The sequence below is a fragment of the Euleptes europaea genome, chromosome 8 (assembly GCF_029931775.1).
Source record: "Euleptes europaea isolate rEulEur1 chromosome 8, rEulEur1.hap1, whole genome shotgun sequence".
NCBI classification, from domain to species: Eukaryota; Metazoa; Chordata; class Lepidosauria; order Squamata; family Sphaerodactylidae; genus Euleptes; species Euleptes europaea.
The window spans coordinates 16565463-16584425 of NC_079319.1; the positions used below are offsets into that span (position 1 = coordinate 16565463).

The 18963-nt window shown below is 44.7% G+C and overlaps 1 protein-coding gene across 1 annotated transcript in view; it reads left to right on the forward strand.

The window, feature by feature from the left end:
• Positions 1 to 18963, forward strand: part of EXT1 (exostosin glycosyltransferase 1) — a 292727-nt gene that overhangs the window by 243193 nt on the left and 30571 nt on the right. The window contains exons 2-3 of the mRNA XM_056854327.1: positions 16387 to 16480; positions 18705 to 18812. Of these exons, the coding sequence (XP_056710305.1) occupies positions 16387 to 16480; positions 18705 to 18812 (202 nt within the window). The remainder of the gene's footprint in view (positions 1 to 16386; positions 16481 to 18704; positions 18813 to 18963) is intronic.

Below are 18963 nucleotides of genomic sequence, written 5' to 3' on the forward strand. Positions count from 1 at the left end.
GGGGGGAGTTTTCCAATTACTATTTTTGAACCATCCAAAATCTCTTTCCCCCCGCCCCCAATTTTGAACCCAATTTTTAGGGTGAAGGGAAGCTTGAAATTCCTACCCAATAGACTGGGGAGAGGTGGCGGGTATGTACGGTTATGTTTACAGTGCCCTGAACGCTAAGCCAGACTCAGCCAATTCAATGGTTATGGCTCTAGTCCAAATAGGCTAAGTTAGAACTCACTGCTAGACAACTTTCTCTTTGACACATAGCTGAGTGTTTCCTACCAAAGCTGTTACTTTGTGTGTTGGGTGCCAAGTTTTACTTGACAGCTTATTTTAAAAGCCGAGGTACCTTTATGGAAAGCAGCCAGTGAGGCATTGTGTGGAACAGCACTTGGGTGGGGTCTCTTTGGGTTCGGGGTCTCCTTCTCTCTCTCCCAAGTCATCCTTGGAACCGTCGGTATTAAGAATTCATGCGCCGCAAAACTGGATCGGTCAAGAGCTGAACTTAAATGCCGCTGGAAGGGATCAGGAAAGACCTCTGCTGTTTTGTGCCCTGCGGAGTTATGTGTGTTTAACTTTTGTTATTGCGACACACTTTAACTGTTCCAGATGCTCCATTTTGGAAGATTGTATGAGGGTAGTTTTTTTTCCTGTGGAGTTTACTGATTCAGGAAGGGAGCTCTGGAAATGCTTCGGTTGTTTGCCACACAAGCTTTTGGCTTAGGCAAGAGAGTGAGGGGAACTACCTCTGTTTGAGTCTGATATCTTTAGTAGTGAGAGTTCATACTACTGGGGCAGAGGTAGGGTTGCCACCTCTGTGCTGGGAAATTCCTGGAGATTTGGGGGTAGAGCCTGGAGAGGGCAGGGTTGGGGGAGACGAGGGATCTCAGCAGGGTATAATGCCCCCTCCAAACCTGCTGTTTTCTCCAGGAGAACTGACCTGGAGAGAGCCAGTGTGGTGTAGTGGTTAAGAGTGGTGGACTCTAATCTGGAGAACAGGGTTTGATCCCCCACTCCTCCACATGAACGGCAGAGGCTATTCTAGGGAACTGGGTTGGTTTCCCCATTCCTACACATGAAGCCAGCTGGGTGACCTTGGCCCAGTCACCATTCTCTTCAAACTCTCTCAGCCTCACCTACCTTACAGGGTGTCTGTTGTGGGGTGATGAAGAAAGGAGATTGGAAGCCAGTTTGATTCTCCTTAAAAGGTAGAGAAAATCGGCAAATAAAAACCAACTCTTCATCTTCTTCTTCTTCATCATCATCATCTCTGCAGTCTGGAGATCAGTTGGGGAGGGGCTGTGGCTCAGTGGTAGAGCCTCTGCTTTGCATGCAGAAGGTCCTAGGTTCAATCCCTGGCATCTCCAGTTAAAGGAACCAGTCAAGGAGGTGATGTGAAAGACCTCTGCCTGAGACCCTGGAGAGCCGCTGCTGGTCTGAGTAGACAATACTGACTTTGATGGATCCAGGGTCTGATTCAGTATAAGGCAGCTCCATGTGTAATTCCAGGAGATCTCCAGTTCCCACCTGGAGGTTGGCAACCCCAGGCAGAGGGCTTGCTGGTAGTAGTGAGTTGCTTAAATCCCCCAAGTAAATATTCTGTTGGATGGAACCCCTCCTTGCTGACCTTGATTCAACTTGTGAGAAAAAATAATTAGCCCACCCCTTTGACCACCCAAAATGCTCCACTGAGGATCATGGGATCCTTATTGTGTGGGGTGGATGGTTGTGCTAAGGAGGAGAATTGGGTGGGATTGAGTGAAAAAGCTGGCTGGGTGTGACCCCTTGAATATTCTCTTTCTCTTGAGACAGAGAGTGAGATAGTGAATGCATAGATGGGCTATTGCACTTTACAAGAGGTGGCCAAGGATTATGATCCTGTTTGCTCACTTTCAAACTGTGTTCTGGGGGACTCTCAAAGAAAAGATCAGTAATGGCAGGCACACTTCCTTGAAAGACAGCTTCTCACTGTGGTTCATCTTTCCCTGACTGGTTGTCATTTTTCCCAGCCTTGTTATCTGAGATCCTTCAACTGGACCTGCCAAGGGTTGAACCCGAGTCCATCTGGACATAAAGCATGTGCTCTACCACCAAGCCACAGGCCCCTCTGGCCCAGATTCTCCCTCTCACCTGAAACAGTAGAGACCAGCTTTTGTGCCAAAAGCCGTGGATCCAGTTGGACTCGTTCACTGTCTAGACTGAAAGAACAAGTTTTCTTTTTCTTTTTTTTTTAAAGAAAGTGGCATGAAAAGGATCAAAGCTAAAATTAGCAGGGGGCTGAGTCACAGTAATTATTAGTTTAAAAAAATGTTTCCCAGGGTAGATTATAATCTGTTCAATGCAGTGACAAGGGGGAAATCCTTAAATGCTGAGGAAGAATGTGTGGTATGGCTAATTAATTGGTGCGGTGCTCTGCCTTCTTCTACTCGCTGGGATAATGGTGAACTAGGAATTCAGAGCAGCTGCCTAATCCAAGCATTGATTGACAGGGCCGGTACATTTTTAAAAAAAAAATCCTTTTTTAAGGCAGCGTGTTAGATCAAGAAGTTGAAATTACAGGAACGTTCTGCATTCTGATAATTGCCAGCGCAGCACTTTGGTGTTTACACCTGCGTGATAGATGAGGTTGTGTATGTTTTCTCAGCTACGGGTGGTAGAAAGGAGGGATATTTCAATTAAAGTGTGAATAAATTAGAATTGATTACAAATAGGGCCATTTGTTTATACTGCCTAAAAAGGTATTAGCTGAAAGCATGCACCACTTAATCATTGTGGAAGGGTGCCTGGAAGCTAATGAAATGTGTGACAGATCTCTGTGGAATGACGCTAGGGGCAGGCTTGCTTCCCTCAACCCCAGCAGCATTTGCCAAACCTCTGACAAAGGGGCCTGCAGTGCTTCTCAGTTGCGCTGTGGTATGGACGCCCCTGCAGGAGAATGTTCTTGCAGCACGATCCTAAAAACGATCCTAAAAACGCTGCCCTGGGAGACCTGAGTAGGATTCTGGGGAGACCCCCTTTAGGATAGCACCGTTGGAGTACAACTGTTGCAGGTTGAGGTGTGAGAGATGAGGCCCTCTTGGGAAATCAAAGCCGGAATCAGTGTTGGTTGTTAAGGTATGTAGTACTGTCCTCAAGAAAACAAAAATATCAAGTGCTTGGGTTAATTCTGTCATGGTGTACAAATAGGGTTGCCGGGTCCCTCTTTGTCACCACCGGGAGGTTTTTGGGGCAGAGCTGAGGAGGGCGGGGTTTGGGGAGGGGAGGGACTTCAATGCCGTAGAGTCCAATTGCCAAAGCGGCCATTTTCTCCAGGTGAACTGATCTCTATCAGCTGGAGATCAGTTGCAATAGCAGGAGATCTCCAGATAGTACACGGAGGTTGGCAATGCTACATACACATTGGTCCCCACCAGCAACCTGGAGAGAAAATGATGATGTCTCCCATTTCCCTGTTCACAACTTCATTGGATCATTTGTAATTAGGGCTGCCAGGCCTCCTGGTATTGGGAGAGATCCCTTACACACACACACACACACCAGTCACCTGCTTTGCCCGCCACTTCCAGGTTTCCCCCGAAAGCGATGTCACAGTACATGTGACACCATGCACCCCCATGTCTCTCCCCCAAAGCTCCTAGCAGTTGCCAGGCATGGCCTGGCAATCCTATGTGTAATAAAGATTCTGCTCCGGTTAGTTGACATTTTTAATGAAACATTCAGGATTATTGAAGCCTAAACATTATCGAGTGATAATGTTTTATAACAATTGCGACCCAAAATCTTGATGTGGAATTGGTAGGCTTTTCTTTTTAAATGCTGGCCAGATTAACTCTTTAAAGAGTTGGAAGTACACTTGTTTGTACATGAATAAAATGACTTATGGATAAATGGCCTTTGTTGATAGGTATTGTAGGTTAGGCGATTGGGTTGCATTTGGTATCTGATGTGTAATGATGCCTTCACACAGCTCCGGTCTCATGGAAGCTGTTTGAAAAATGTCCTTCCATATCATGTGGCAAGTTTCCATTTTAGCTCCAGTTACCATCAAAATTGGGTAGCGCTGAAGTGGAAATTTTCTGTGTCGTGCGGAAGAGCCACACCAGGTAGATAATCCCAGGACACTCACAAGATACAATCGCCCTGTGAGAACTTTTAGCACCTCACAGCGTACATCAACTCTTTGTTGCATGAACCAGCCATGAGATAAAAAAGTGAAAAAAAAGATAGTTCATTTGACGGAAATGATGTCCTTGTAGAAGAGAGGACAGATCGCTGGCAAATAGAAAAGAGGAGGGCTATTTGTACCATTTGTGGACCATTGCTGAAAATTTAGATGTACCCTATTAGTTCTCTACAATAAAATCAGAAATAATTTGGATTTAGGAGAAATGAATTTGTGCTTCACTTCTTACCTATGGAGGTACTGTGGAGTCCAGGAAGAATTTGGGATTTCTCTAACAAGTGGCCTACGCTGTCCTAAGGAGACATGATCATAAGCCAGCTTGAGACTCCTTAAAGGTAGAGAAAATCACAGTACAAAAACCAACTTCTCCTCCTCCTCCTCCTCCTCCTCTAGAGCCGAGAACTGTTATATCCTGACCTGACAAATACCATAGTAAACAAAATATGATGTACGCACACAAACAAAAAGCTACCAGAAAGACACTAAACATCATGGGCTGTGCTGGAAACCACTGGAGTGTCCTGTCCCTCAGGCTAAGGGCCAAAAGCCATTTAGCTCTTGGCCTTCACGTGCACTTCTGGCCACACCTGGGCGTTAAATACCTGCCACAAGAGGGACACTAAAATTCAGTCTGAGATGTTACACATCGTCCCACAATTCCCCTCCCTTGTTCTTAGATGTATTCCTAAACAATGTAATATGTGACGCGGCCTTTATGAGCATACTTCTGCTTGCAGTCGCCACAGCAGCATGGAAACCACTTTTGGGCCCTGACCTACAGTATAGGATTCTGGGAAGTGAAATTACCATGCAGTGAATTTTCTGCCTCTGTTCAGCTAAAACACAGTGTTCTTCGGCATAAAAATTACAGGTAATGGGCATATTTCACAAAATTGCTCGTCGGCATTTAGATTTTTCAGCCGGGTGTGATAGAACTGAGATGTGTGGGATGTGTTTGAATCTTTCCACCAACAGACAAAACATCCCTGTCCAAATGGAACCTCTTAGATGCTTGTTATCCCACAATCTGTTACATGGCTGGCTTCCACTGGGTGTTAATGTGTGTTATTTCCCCCCTTTTTTTGCTGTGTTAAGAGGCTGTGATTCAAAGTTCTACAAAGGGACCCTGGTGAAAGGTTGCCACGTACATAGCCACTTTACACCCTTGAGTGGTTTTCTGCCAATGAATGGGGATGTGTGTCACCGCTCTACCTTTGTGTTGAACACATGAACACATGGAGCTGCCTTATACTGTTTCAGACCATCGGTCCATCGAAGTCAGTATTGTCTACTCAGACTGGCAGCAGCTCTCCAGGGTCTCAGGCAGAGGCCTTTCACATCACCTCCTTGCCTAGTCCCTTTAACTGGAGATGCCGGGGATTGAACCTGGGACCTTCTGGATGCCAAGCAGATGCTCTACCACTGAGCCACGGCCATAATCCAAAAATTAAATTTTCTGAGTCCAATGTTGCTATCATTTGTTATCCTTTGTTCATCTGCTTGGCATGCAGAAGGTCCCAGGTTCAGTCCCCGGCATCTTCATTTAAAGGGACTAGGCAAGTAGGTGATGTGAAAGACCTCTATCTGAGACCCTGGAGAGCCGCCGCCCGTCTGAGTAGACAATAGTGACTTTGATGGACCGAGGGTCTGATTCAGTATAAGGCAGCTTCATGTGTTTGTGTGTTCATGTGACCATTATTTTTTTGTTAGGCTAGCCGGACAGTGCCTCAGCGTTTAAGCATCTACCTTCCCCTTAGAAGAGCTTGGCAGAGGCCTTTTCCTTTTGGTTAACTAGTACTCATCTCTAAAGGGAACTGGTGAGATGGTTGCCTAGAATTCATATGGATCTGCCCAGTGTCGGTTCCAAGTTTTTAGGAGGCAGTATCTATTACATTGTGTTCCATTGCATTGACATTCCACCTTTCCTTCAGGAATTCGAGGTGGTGTGCCTGATTCTCCTCCCCTCCTCTTTATTCTCACAACAACCCTGTGAGGGAGGTTAGGCAAAAGAGACAGTGACTAGCCCAAAGTTACCCAGTGAACTTGATGGTTGAGTGAGAATTTGAACTAGGCTCTCTCTAGTCCTGGACTCAAAACTTGTATGTTAAGCAAAGTTGACCATGGTTAGTACTTGAATGGGAGACCACCAAGGAAGAGTAGAGTTGCTGTGTGGAGGAAGGAAATGGCAAAGGCTTGTCTCTTGCCTGGAATGCCCTTTGGGCGGGGGTCACCATGAATCAGTTGCAACTCAAGGGCTTCTTCCCCTCCTCCTTCTCATTCTTTTTCTCCCCCGCCTCACCAGCCTAACACACTAACCACTATCCTACACTGGATTTAGGCCAGTAACCCACAGTAGGCCCCTTTAACATGCAGACCCAGCAACTTGGAGTCCTATCAAATGCCCAACCTTGTCATTCCTGGAGCTTGCCCTGGGTACCCCCTATCTGTAACCCAACTGCCTCCTGGGTACACTGGGCATTGTTTGTGGCATAGGGAGTGAGTTTCAAGAGTCACTGGAAAAAGAAGTACCCATACACAGAGGTAGCCACCCTCTGTGCCTTTGTTGGCCTGGTGGAATATCATATCGTGGTGATGTCCAGCGTCCGACTCTCACTAGGAAAAATAATACTCAACAATAGAACTGTCATTCCTTTTGTCTCTGAAGAACCAGACAGTCTAGCTTATCATATTCAGTAGTGTTTGCATCATTAGGGTGATCAGCAGGTGAATTTGGTAACAGCTGTGCATAGAAACAGAATAACTTAATATGGTGCTGTATCTGCCCTCTGGAGCCACCAGCCTTCAGCCAGCAATATGGTGGAGTCAGTGCTTCTCCAACAGCTCACATTTGCTTTTATGAAGACCAACCAAAATAACAGAAGACACTGTGTAAGTTTTCAAGTTCTCCAGAACTCATCGGTCTAGATTTATTTATTTTTTAAAGAAGAGAGTGTGGAGAGGTTTTAAGGCCTGTGATCTTAAGACCTTTTATCTGCATCTTATGTATTATGTCAGACAAGGTTGATTGGTATTTGTATTTTGCTCTGACCCTCCATCTAACAATCAGTTTGGTTTTATGGTGGATCAGTCTGCTTGCAACATCTGAGGCCAGGGAGAAGTTGGCTTTAGTGTGTGAAATTTAAGTTCTTTGTAAAAAAAAATTAACTCTTTGGGTTATCCCTGGGGTTGACCAAGTGGGGTGTTGTTGTTGTTGTTGGACTAGTCAAATGGCGGAAGAGGACATGAAATTAGCATCTCTGAGCCCTTTCGTAGACCAGATTAGTCCTAAAGCGGTCTCACTTCTCAACATTAACAGTTTACTCAATCATTTCCAACAGGAGCTCACTTCCTCTGGGTACACATGCACATTGTTTGACCTGAATGAAAAAAATAATTGACTCAGATGGGTGGGGGAACCCTCCTCACTTAGTAACTTTTGCTTGGGGTAGAACTGTGTTTGCAAAGTTTAAAGCTCTGTGCATTTCTTTAATGTTTGTGTTAAAAGATGCACACACGGTTGGATGTTTGCCTGATTAAAACAGATTTCAGGGGGTTTTTTTGCCATAAAGTCTGCTCAATTAGTCTCTTAAGCCCACGGACATATAATTTGATTAAAATGTCTCCAAATCTTTTATCTTTTACCTAGGTATCTTGATTGTAATCTAAAAACAGTCTCCGTTGTGCCTTGTTCTTCTTCCAAGTCTAATATAATGAACTAATCCATTTCTCTGGGAAGGTTACTAACTGTCTATCTTCTATTCCTTCGGGGACACATCTTATTAACAACCTGATGTCAGCTCTTGGGGGGTGGACAAAGGGATTCCCAATTTTCAATTTGTGTAATTACTGTATAGAATTCTTGGCCAGGATATGTTGCAACACAAGTCTACAGGTATAAAAAGTTTCTTTTAAAAGGAGATGGGATATGTACAAAAAAGCTAGATCTAGCCATTGGCTGCTTCAGGAGAAGGGGCTAGTTGGAGTAACCCCTCTCTTGTCAAGAAGACCTGGGATCAGAAGCAGTTTTGTCATTTCTTCCCTTTTTCAAGGCCTCGTGCAAGGAATAAGGATAAGCTCTTCCTACCCGTTCTCTGCACATCACAAAAGACTCTGTGGATGTGCTCTGGATAAGGTAACCCCCCTTCCTTTTATCCAAAATGAAATGAGGCTGGACCTTACTGCCTTATTATCCGGCAAAGATGAAAGTACCGAGGCCTGAGAAGAAAGAAAACACCCCTGTTTGGTTCTTTTTTTAGACATCCCGTACAAAATGAAATGTGGTGTAAGTTGGCCCCTTGGCTTTGAACTTGGGCCGTCAAATCTGGCGTCATCTCGTGGCAGCGGAGACAGAGATACCTCCCATCTTTGATAGGTGAAAGCCCTTTAACTGGAGATTGAATCTGGGGGATTAGCCGGGTAATACTGCCCTTGGGTTGAATAGCTAGCTAGATGGATTGATCAGTAGGTAGGTAGATATTTAAGCTTGCCATACCACTGAGATATGAGTGCTTTTCCACTTCCACCCACCACCCACCACCCACCCACCCCCCAATCTGCAGCCAGAATCGGAGGCTTCGCTTTTCCTTATGGTCAGGTGGGGCCTGGCTATTACCATTTGGGACAGCCAAGTATCACCCTCTGTGTTTTGAAACTGCATTCCCCCATCCTGCATGTCCTCCAGAGAGCTCAGGGTAGTGTACCTAGTTGTCCCCTCGTCCATTTTATCCTCACAAGACCCAGTGGAAATAGATTAGGCTGTAACAGAGCAACTAGGCTAGAGCCACCCAGAGAGTGTCATGGCTGAGTAGGGATTTGAACCAGTGTCATCTAAGTGCCGGTTAGGGTTGCTAGTTCTGGGATGGGAAATTCCTGGAGATTTTGGGGGTAGAGCATGGAGAGGGTGGGGTTTGGGAAAAGGAGGGACTTCAGGGAGGTGTAATGCCATAGAGTCCACCTTCCAAAGCAGCCACTTTCTCCAGGGGAGCTGATCTCCGTTACCTGGAGTCCAGTTGTAATTCCAGGAGATCTCCAGCCACCACTTGGAGACTGGCAACCATAGACCCTGTGGCTTCTACACCACACTGGTTCATCAACCCGTTGTGCCTTTTTTCATGCCTTTATTCCTGACATCTCTGGCTATCCAATGTTAGACGAACCATTGAGATGATCCAGCATTTTATTGTTAGGTTCTACATACCGCTGAAAACTCAGTTATAGAAAATGTTCCTTTTTTTTTTTAAATGCTGTTTTCACTTTTTCCCTTACTGTTTTTTTTTTTAACTTCAGATTTCCTCCTCTAAAGCTGACATTTTGTGGAGTTTGTAACTGTCCAGAGCATTAACTAGGTTTTACATTTTTAGCACGCTAATGATGAGGAATATAGGAATGGCATATATTAGCCCTAAAGGGGAAATCTATTCTGGGTGTAGGTTAAAACTTTCCTGTCGTGCGATGTATGATTGGGTGGGGAGACCGAAAACCAGAAGCCTGGTGGATGGGAAAGAGGAACATTTCAGAAGTTATCAACTTCTTTGCAATCCCTCTGTTAGTCCCCCCCCAACTTCTTATTAACCCCATCATGCACATAGTTGAATGGTAAAGGAAATCTGCCTGTGTTGAGAAAACAAACATGCTGTTGTTAATCTCGAAAGCTGTGCAGTGTATATCGATTCATGACGTAGGAGCACAGAAGTACGGGATATGATCATGCGAGGATAATTCGGCTTTTTGAAAATCTGAGCTTTCATTTAGAGACGTTTCTGGTCCCTCTGAAGACATGCTTGAAATTGTTTTGTCAGTGCCTGTTAGACACCTCAGAAGCAAACAGGGGGGACTCAGTATGGTGTCCAAAGATTGGGGGCAGATGTTTGATGCCCTCTCAAGCTTATCACTTTGTACAATTTCTTCTAAATTTTGTTCATTTATTTTAATCCATTTGTAACTTGCCTTTCTCCCCAATGGGGACCCAGAGTGGCTTACATCATTCTCCTCTTCTCCATTTTATCCTCGCAACAACCCTGTGAGGTAGGTTAGGCTGAGAGAGTGTGACTGGCCCAGGTCACCCAGTGAGCTTCCACCGCACAAGTGTACGTTTTCCAGATCTCTCTTCACCACTGGCAGGAGGTTTGGGGGCGGATCCTGAGGAGGGCAGGGTTTGGGGAAGAGAGGGACTTCAATGCCATAGAGTCCAATGGCCAAAAGTGGCCATTTTCTCCAGGGGAACTGATCTCTAATGACTGGAGATCAGTTGAATTGCAGGAGATCTCCAGCTAGTACCTGGAGGTTAACTAGGATAAGAAAAAAACCTATGCTGAAATAAGTAGAGACTAAGGTAATAAGCAGCACGTTGGCTCAGATAATAGTTGGGGTCTCAAAAGACTGTGCAAATAGAATGTAACTCAATAGAAATAACACAACCAAGGGCTGTAAATTCTGTCATTATTGATAACTTCTCAATAATACATAGACAGTGTGACAATAACATATCAATTTAAAGAAACAGACTCAAAATCAAAAATGTTAACTTCAAAAATGTTAAAATCAAAAATGCAATTCGCCCATTAGACAGTCCTCATTGCTGGACTGGGTAAGTACTGCGTTGCACATAGCTTTGATTTATCGCATCTCACGCTTTGATTTAAAGCATTAGAATACTTTAGACTAACCGTAGTCTGCAAAAAGACAGGAGACAACACCAATAAGTCCTATAAGTATTTTTACTTCCTTACAGAAAATTAACAGTCGGCAGTAACGTCATTGTACACTCTAGCCGACATACCGCAGAACAATAATTAAGTAGGAGCTGACGAAGCCACCGAAATGTGTTCTGACCGGTTACACGTCCTCTTACCCCCGACCTCTTCAGACGGCCTCCGCACACGCTAGAACTCGCTTGCAAAATCTTTCAGGGTTCTCTCACCGGTTGGTCCGAGGCGGTGCGACTGCCGCAGTTCCCCTCCTTGAGTCGGGGTTCAATGAACTGTGCGGTTCCTTTGTTGAAAACTCATACTATTCATGAACAGTCTATGGCACTTAGGTGCATGTTGTTATATTTGTGAAGTTAACATTTTTGATTTTGAGTCTGTTTCTTTAAATTGACATGTGATTGTCACACTGTCTATGTATTATTGAGAAGTTATCAATAACGACAGAATTTACAGCCCTTGGTTGTGTTATTTCTATTGAGTAGAAATATTGAGGTTGGCAACCCTACACGAATGGGAATTTGAACCTAACTTTCCCAGATACTAATCTGACACTCTTAACCATTACCCCACACAATTTTGTCCCATAGATTGTTTTGTAATAATTCAGTTCATCTTGATACAGAATTTGGATTGGCTAGAGTGAGGACACAAAGGACCATTTATAAGGCACCAACCTCCAGATCTCCAGGAATTTGCCAAGCCAGAGTTGGCAACCCTATATGTGGGGGGGGGGCTGTGACAACTTTACTTAGTTGACAAGGATGCTTAAATTATTTTCCTCACATATCCAGAGGTTTAGTTTCTTGGGGACTTTCGTATAATTTGAGCAATCAAACTGCACAGCCTTGGTTTGCTCTAAGGCCTTTTGTGTGAAAATTAAAAGTCAATTTAAACATAAGCAGGCTAAATTGGGTGGGAAGGGAGAAGGCAGAAAATAAACACTTTTTATTCAAGCTTTTTCACAGATCTTTGCTCTTCGGTGTGTCTTGCAGTCTTAAATAACACAAAGAAGGATTTCTACTTGGGTCTCTGTGAGGATAATCTTAATCCTTTCCAAGTGGGTTTTGTCTCAGGCAAATTATGCATCGTTGTTTAAGTAACTGGGCTTTCCTAATGATGGGGTTTTGTAATTGGAAATTGTCTTACACCTGTCTTTATATCCAGAGTAGGAATAAATACAAAAGTAGATCTTGCTTTATGTTTTTCTAAATATACTTCCTCCAAGCGGAAAAAAAAGTCCTCTAAAAATTCAGTGCCTGCAGGCTATGATTAAATGAGATTATTAGAGTTGCAGAAATCTCTGCATGCTATTTACTGTCGAAGTAACACCTGTTCACAGAAAGCAGAAATCTCTGGAGCTGCAGCACTTGCCTGTATGCGCCATGTGTTTGTTCGGGAGGGTGGTTGTTGGTCGGATATTTAATCTTGATCCTTTTGGGGGGGTTATTTTTTTACTCAGAACCAGCAGGTTGGCAGGTCCGGAGCCATTTACAGGTTTGCCAGAAGCACAATTAGCTAATAACTGGCTTAGAACTGTTAGGGGTTTGATGTGTGTTTTTGGTAAATGGTTCTGAAATGATTGATGAAACTGGAAAGAAAACAGTAGGGTCTAGCTGAATGCATTAATTCCAAAGAATGTTGGTCTTTGCCCCTTCGTGTTTAATTGCCAAAAATGGTTTCTAGCCACCACCCCCACTTCTCCAAACCAGTCTCATATACACTGAGAAGCTCCCCCCCCCAACTAATTTGCCCCCTTCAACCCACAATTATACAGTGTGACTCATCCTTGCTATTCTTCATCCTCTCCTGTTTGATTAGAAGAAATTTGTATTGGTTCCTGATTGCTCTTGATGGCTGTCAGGACTTTTCTCGGGGGACAATAAATTCATGCCGTTTTGCACAGCGTTTGCATTGATATGACGGGAACTGAAAGGATGGATCAGTTAATGGAGCACATTAAATGTAATTCATTAATCACCGATTATTAATGTGGGGGAGGTTCATTAGATGTTAATTGGAGCCACCACCACCTCTAGGGATCGTTGCAAAAACGAGCGTGTTCTCTAAAGCTATGCAATGTGTTTTAGAACGTTTTCCATACCTTATTTGATTTGACAATGCTGTTCGTTTTGTTTTGTTCGCACGTGTGTATGTATAAAAACCACCCTTTCGCAGGGGCCCAGTTTACAATAACCAGCAAAAGGTTGAGGAAGAGATCAAGTCTTTTTTGGAATCATTGATAGTCCAGATAAAACAATTGTTCTTTAATAGATACACAAGATACTATAAGGAAAGTGTTCACATGAAAAGCCATAGGAGACCAAATGTACAATCATAGAATTTAAAAGTTGGAAGGAGAGTAAAGACCAACCTGTCCAACCCCTGCACCATGCTGGATTACCTAAAGCATCCCTGACAAATAATCATCCAGTCTCCACTTAAACACCTCCAAGAGGGAAGAATCCACAACATACCTGGGCAATTGATTCTACCACTGAACTGCCCTTATTGTTAAAAAGGGGTTTCTGGATATCCCCCCGATATCTCCCCACCCGTGATCAAAACCCATTATTAGGAGTCCTATCCTCCACTGCCTTGACCTTGATGGCCCAGACTAGCTGATCTCATCAGATCTCAGAAGCTAAGCAGGGTCAGCCCTGGGTAGTACTTGGTTGGGAGATTACCAGGGAATACCAGGGTCGCTATGCAGAGGAAGGCAATGGCAAACCACCTCTGAATGTCTCTTGCCTCGGAAACCCTACCGGGGTTGCCATACGTGACTTGGTGGCACTTCATGCGCACACCCTCTACCTGCTGAAACAGCACCCTGCCCTCCTCAAAATGTCAGCCCTTTCAATTCCTTAGAGCAGAGGTTCCCAAAATGTGCTCCAAGGAGCACATGGTGCTCCGCAAAACATCTCATAATGCTCCTTGAGGAAATTGGAAAGAAAAATACTACTGTCGTTCGGTTTCGTTATATTGGCGCTAGGTGAAAATTAGTGCTCCGTGACGAATTTCTCTCCTGAAAAGTGCCCCATGACTCAAAAAGTTTGGGAAACTGCCTTAGAGTAATCATATCAAGTGTTTCAAATGGACAGTTTGCAGCCTGAAAACCAAATCCTCAACACTTTTTTTTCCAAGAAGAAAACATAGGGCAATGCCAAATAATGCACTTTCAATCCACTTTCATTGCATTCTGCAGCTGGATTTTACTGTGTGAAATGGCAAAATCCCCTTGCAAAGGATTGTTAAAGTGTGTTGAAAGTGCATTATACATTGTGTGTGAAGGATAGACAATACCTTGCATTTTTACTCATAGGAAAAAATGAGGAATTTGGACAGTCCTTTGCTGTGCCCCACCTTCTTCCCAAGAGGAGACTGTCCTCCCTTGTAAGATCATCTGGAAGGCAGCCAAATATACTTGAAAATCTCTTCTGCGCTGAGATGCTGTCATTTATCACGTTTCTGATTGATTTGTCATCTCAAAGCAAGATAATTGACTAATGACCAGCTCATAAAACGTGCTGTGCCAGAAGCTTTGAATGGGACATACGGTCATCCTAACATACGGTCATCCTAGCTCTGTGTTACTCAATGTGATGTTAGTGGTGCTCAGACTGTGAGCCATGACCTCCCAAAGTGGGTCGTAACTCACATGGATTGCAGTGCTCAAGTTCCTGAACTGGGAGAGAAGGCTCTATGGGAAGAGAGGGTGGAGCTGCCGCGTTCTGTCTAGGGATGTGAATTTCGTTTAAAGAAACATTTGTGTAAAGTAGTTTAAGAAATTGGGTAAACACTAATTGGAAACGCTAATCACTTTCCCTGCAGATCCTCTCATTTCTCTCATGGCTCTCAGTAACTGTGTCCCCTGCTCATCGCTGGCCTTATTGCGTAAATCAGGGATGTCAAACTCATTCGTTGCAAGGGCCAGATATGACATATACGTCACTTGGTCAGGCTGACCCATGTGTACCATAAAATTTAGTGCCATGTACTGTAGATACAAATTGTATATGAGACACAAGCCAATTAATGATATTATTTTTTGCTTTCTTTTTTACTTAAAATACAAACAGGCTTAAAACGATAACACTGACTGTATTTTCTTTTATTTAACAGTCTTTGATCATTGATACCTCGGGACTGGGGGGGTGGCGGTGGCTTCCTCAACTGGCTCGTGGACCAGATAAGAGCTCTCAAAGGGCCAGATCCGGCCCATGGGCCGTATGTTTGACACCCATGGCTTAAATGGTTAAAGAAATATATAAGGGCGAAACACATCCTAGCTTTGAAGCATTTAAACCAGCAGTACACACGCTACAGATCGCAGAGAAGCGCTTTTGCAAATATCATCAACCAAAAAGACCACATTAACTTCCATCCCAGGCATGAGGCCGGCACCTCAGAGAGGCTTGAAGCATACCTATTTCTCTGGCAGTGGCTGTTTCAAGGTGGAAACCTCTTGCCAACCACAAGTCCCCTCAGGCAAAAGCCTTGTTCGTTTTTTTAATATATGGGGCAGTTGCAAATGGGTGGGTGCTCTGTGTCTTGTGGGGAATGGATGCGCTAAACGGGAGCACCGAGCTACCTGACGATCAGCTTTCATTTCCTCATTTGTTCTCCAAGACAGCATTGCATAGTGCTTTACTCTGGGCCATCCACTGCTGAGCTGCTGGTGAATTTCGTGATGGGAAGGGAAGGAAGAACAGGAGCCAGCGTGGTGTAGTGGTTAAGAGTGGTGGTTTGGAGCGGGGGAGTCTGATCTGGAGAGTTGGGTTTGATTCCCCACTCCTCCACATGAGCGGTAGAGGCTAATCTGGTGAACCGAGTTGGTTTCCCCACTCCTGCACACGAAGCCAGCTGGGTGACCTTGGGCTAGTCACTCTCTCTCAGCCTCACCCACTTCACTTGTGGGTGTCTCTTGTGGGGAGGGGAAGGGAAGGTGATTGTAAGCCAGTTTGATTCTTCCTTAAGTGATAGAGAAAGTCGGCATATAAAAACCAACTCTTCTTCTTCTTCAATTCAGGCAGTGTAGGCGCTGCCCTCCTGCAGTGGAACTGAGGCCAGTACACGCCTGTGCATGCTTGTGATGACATGAAGTTCCACCCAGACTGACCCCAGCAGACCTCCATAGCCAGGCCTACCCTTCCATTCTTTCCCCTTAGCCACTGCTGCCGTATATTTCAGTGCATGTTTTCTCTCCCAAACCAATTGTTCAATGAGAGTGGACTGCTGGAAAGCCATGATGTCCCATCCCCCCTTCAGCTAAAGGTCTCTGCCATATTCTCTCTCTGTGCCAGTCTGTCAGGGAATATCCTCGTTTGCATTTCTCCCACCCCCTTTTTCTGGTTGGCTCTCTTCTCCATGTTATGCTAGTTTTACAGATGTGAACTCGTCCAGGGATGATGCTAACCAGATGCACATCACCCGATGTTGACATTTTCATGCGCCGTTACCCCGGGACTCATTGTTAATTTATCTTCTCCCCTTTTCCTCTCTTGTTAGGTATGATTATCGTGAAATGCTGCACAATGCCACTTTCTGTCTGGTCCCCCGTGGCCGGAGGCTTGGATCCTTCAGGTTCCTGGAGGCCCTGCAGGTAAGATCAACATCTGTCTGGAGCCTGGGAACCATTTAGCACTCTTGTAAGCTGGGATTCCGCGTGGTGTGATATCGAGGCAGGGGAAGGCAGATTGGAGACTTCATTTCCCTAATAGCCCATAATCCTGCTTTCGCCATTGGCAGCTGTTTTGCGAGAGGCGCTCAGTGCCGAGAGTTCGTTCGCAGATTGGATTGCTGTGTTACCTCCGTGGAGAGGGCTTCCCCAGCACAGAGAGAGGGTCAAAGATGACTCAAGTATGTTTGTCAAACAGGGGGGGGGGGGAGAAGGAGAGGGTCTGTATTCCTTAGAGAAACGCTGGCTTCATCCAGCCAGGAAGTTAGGAGGGAATAAATAATATGGCTTATTGTTTTAATTCAGCCTGAGACAAAATTGCCTATAAATTCTGCTTGCGTGTCCACTTTGCATACTAAATAGGTTTTAAGGGATTTCTTCCCTGGGCTTGTAGCAGATGGCAGGCAGCAGGAAAGGGCATGTCCAGAGTTAACAGGACATGAAGGGTGTCACCGCAGGGGGGGATTGGAGGATTAGTTCTTGGTCACATGACATCGGTGCTTGACTCCCACTTCAATTTACCAGGATTTCAGTCAACGGAAACTGAAAAAATCTACAGTCAGTTGTGAATGGGAAAGCTCACAGGGTAGAAAAATTGTTATAGTTCACAGTGGTATCTTTTTCTTGTCCTAGTGTAGCCTTCGCTATCTCTAGTCTGGTGCCAAACCAGGAAGGAGACACCTCTCGTGTAGACATGCCCAAAGGTGAAAAATGGGAACCAAAATGATCCCATTTAGACCTTTGGACATGTCTGTATAGAAGGTGCCTGTTTTCTCAAAATGTTGGAAAAGTCATTTCCCTACCTGAAGACACATGCAAACGTAACATGGAGCATAGCAATATATAAACAGCGGTAGAGAAATAATTATCATCCATTGACTGTGTAGCTGGTTCTGGAAACACATCATTCAGACTTTCTTCAATCCACCGGTTGCATGGTGGATCCTTTGTTTTCAGGTTAACTGTTTTCTCTGAACAGTAGAAGTCACTACATAATCTGTGTGAGACCATGTCACAAAGAGACTGAGTTGCTTCTGATTATTATATTTTGATCTTTCCCTTAGTCCAAGTAGCTGAGGGTGAGGTTCCTGCCTCCTCATTCTCTTTGTCTTCACAATGTTCCTCTGAGGTACACATACACATGAGGCTGCCTTATACTGAATCAGACCCTGGGTCCATCAAAGTCAGTATTATCTACTCAGACCAGCAGAAGCTCTCCAGGGTCTCAGGCAAGGGTCTTTCACATCACCTACCTGTCTAGTCCCTTTAACTGGAGATGCCGGGGATTGAACCTGGGACCTTCTGCATGCCAAACAGAGGCTCTACCACTGAGCCACAGCCCCTCCCTTCACAGTAGGTGAAGTCATAGCAACTGGCCACAGGTCACGCAGTGAGCTTCATGGCTGAGTAGGGATTTGAGCCTGTTTTACAGGCCGCTGGCTGCAATTCCCATCGCTTAGTGAGATACCGAGGAACCACATCTGTAGCCACATATTTTTTGGTTACTTTTTTGCAATATTTGTGTGCTGCTTTTTCCAACGATAATGATTCTGAAAGCAGTTCACACCAATAATTCATTTTTTTTTAAAAAAAATACCCATTTAAAACAGCAATTTGTTACAGTGCGTGATGTCAAGGTGCTCGGTTTGCAGAGCGAAATCAGGACAGAGAAGGACCAGCCAAGTAAATAGGTCTCCCCTCCCCGCAAAGGAGGAAACGTGCCAACCGTTCCCCAACAAAACAGTACAGCGGTACAAAGAAAGTCAGTTAAAATTATTGATTTTCCATAAAAATCTGTGATTGATGGAATTCCTCTTGAGGGCTTTACCCAGCTCTAGGCCAAGGTAAGTTAATTGAACTGGGTCCCAGTACTCTTGTGCCGGCTGCTTGTCCTTCGCCATTGGGCACAGTAGACCTCTGGTTCGAATCTTCAAGCAGGGTTGTGGGATTTTCCAACGCAATGTGAGAACAAATCCGCACGATTCTGCGGTGCTTTAACTGTCAGTTATCTCCACGAAGCTCAATTTCCAGCCCTCTAAAAAACAAAATAAACAAATAAAGGCTGCAATTTCGTTCTCACAGACCTTGAAGTACCAGCCCACAAATGTACTTGTTTCTTTCCTTATATTTGTAATGGTTCTCTGTGCAGGCTGCCTGCGTTCCTGTGATGCTCAGCAACGGATGGGAGTTGCCATTCTCCGAAGTGATTGATTGGAATCAAGCTGCCGTCATAGGGGATGAGAGATTGTTATTACAGGTAAGGCTGGGAGGTGGGGAGGACTGCGGCCTTCGTCAGATTGGTTGACGACCGCAGCCACCTTCTACACTTCCAGGAAAGATGTATCCAAAAGGTCATGGCTGTAAAAGAGATTTTTATCGGGAGGGATTTGTCTGTGTCATTGTGAATA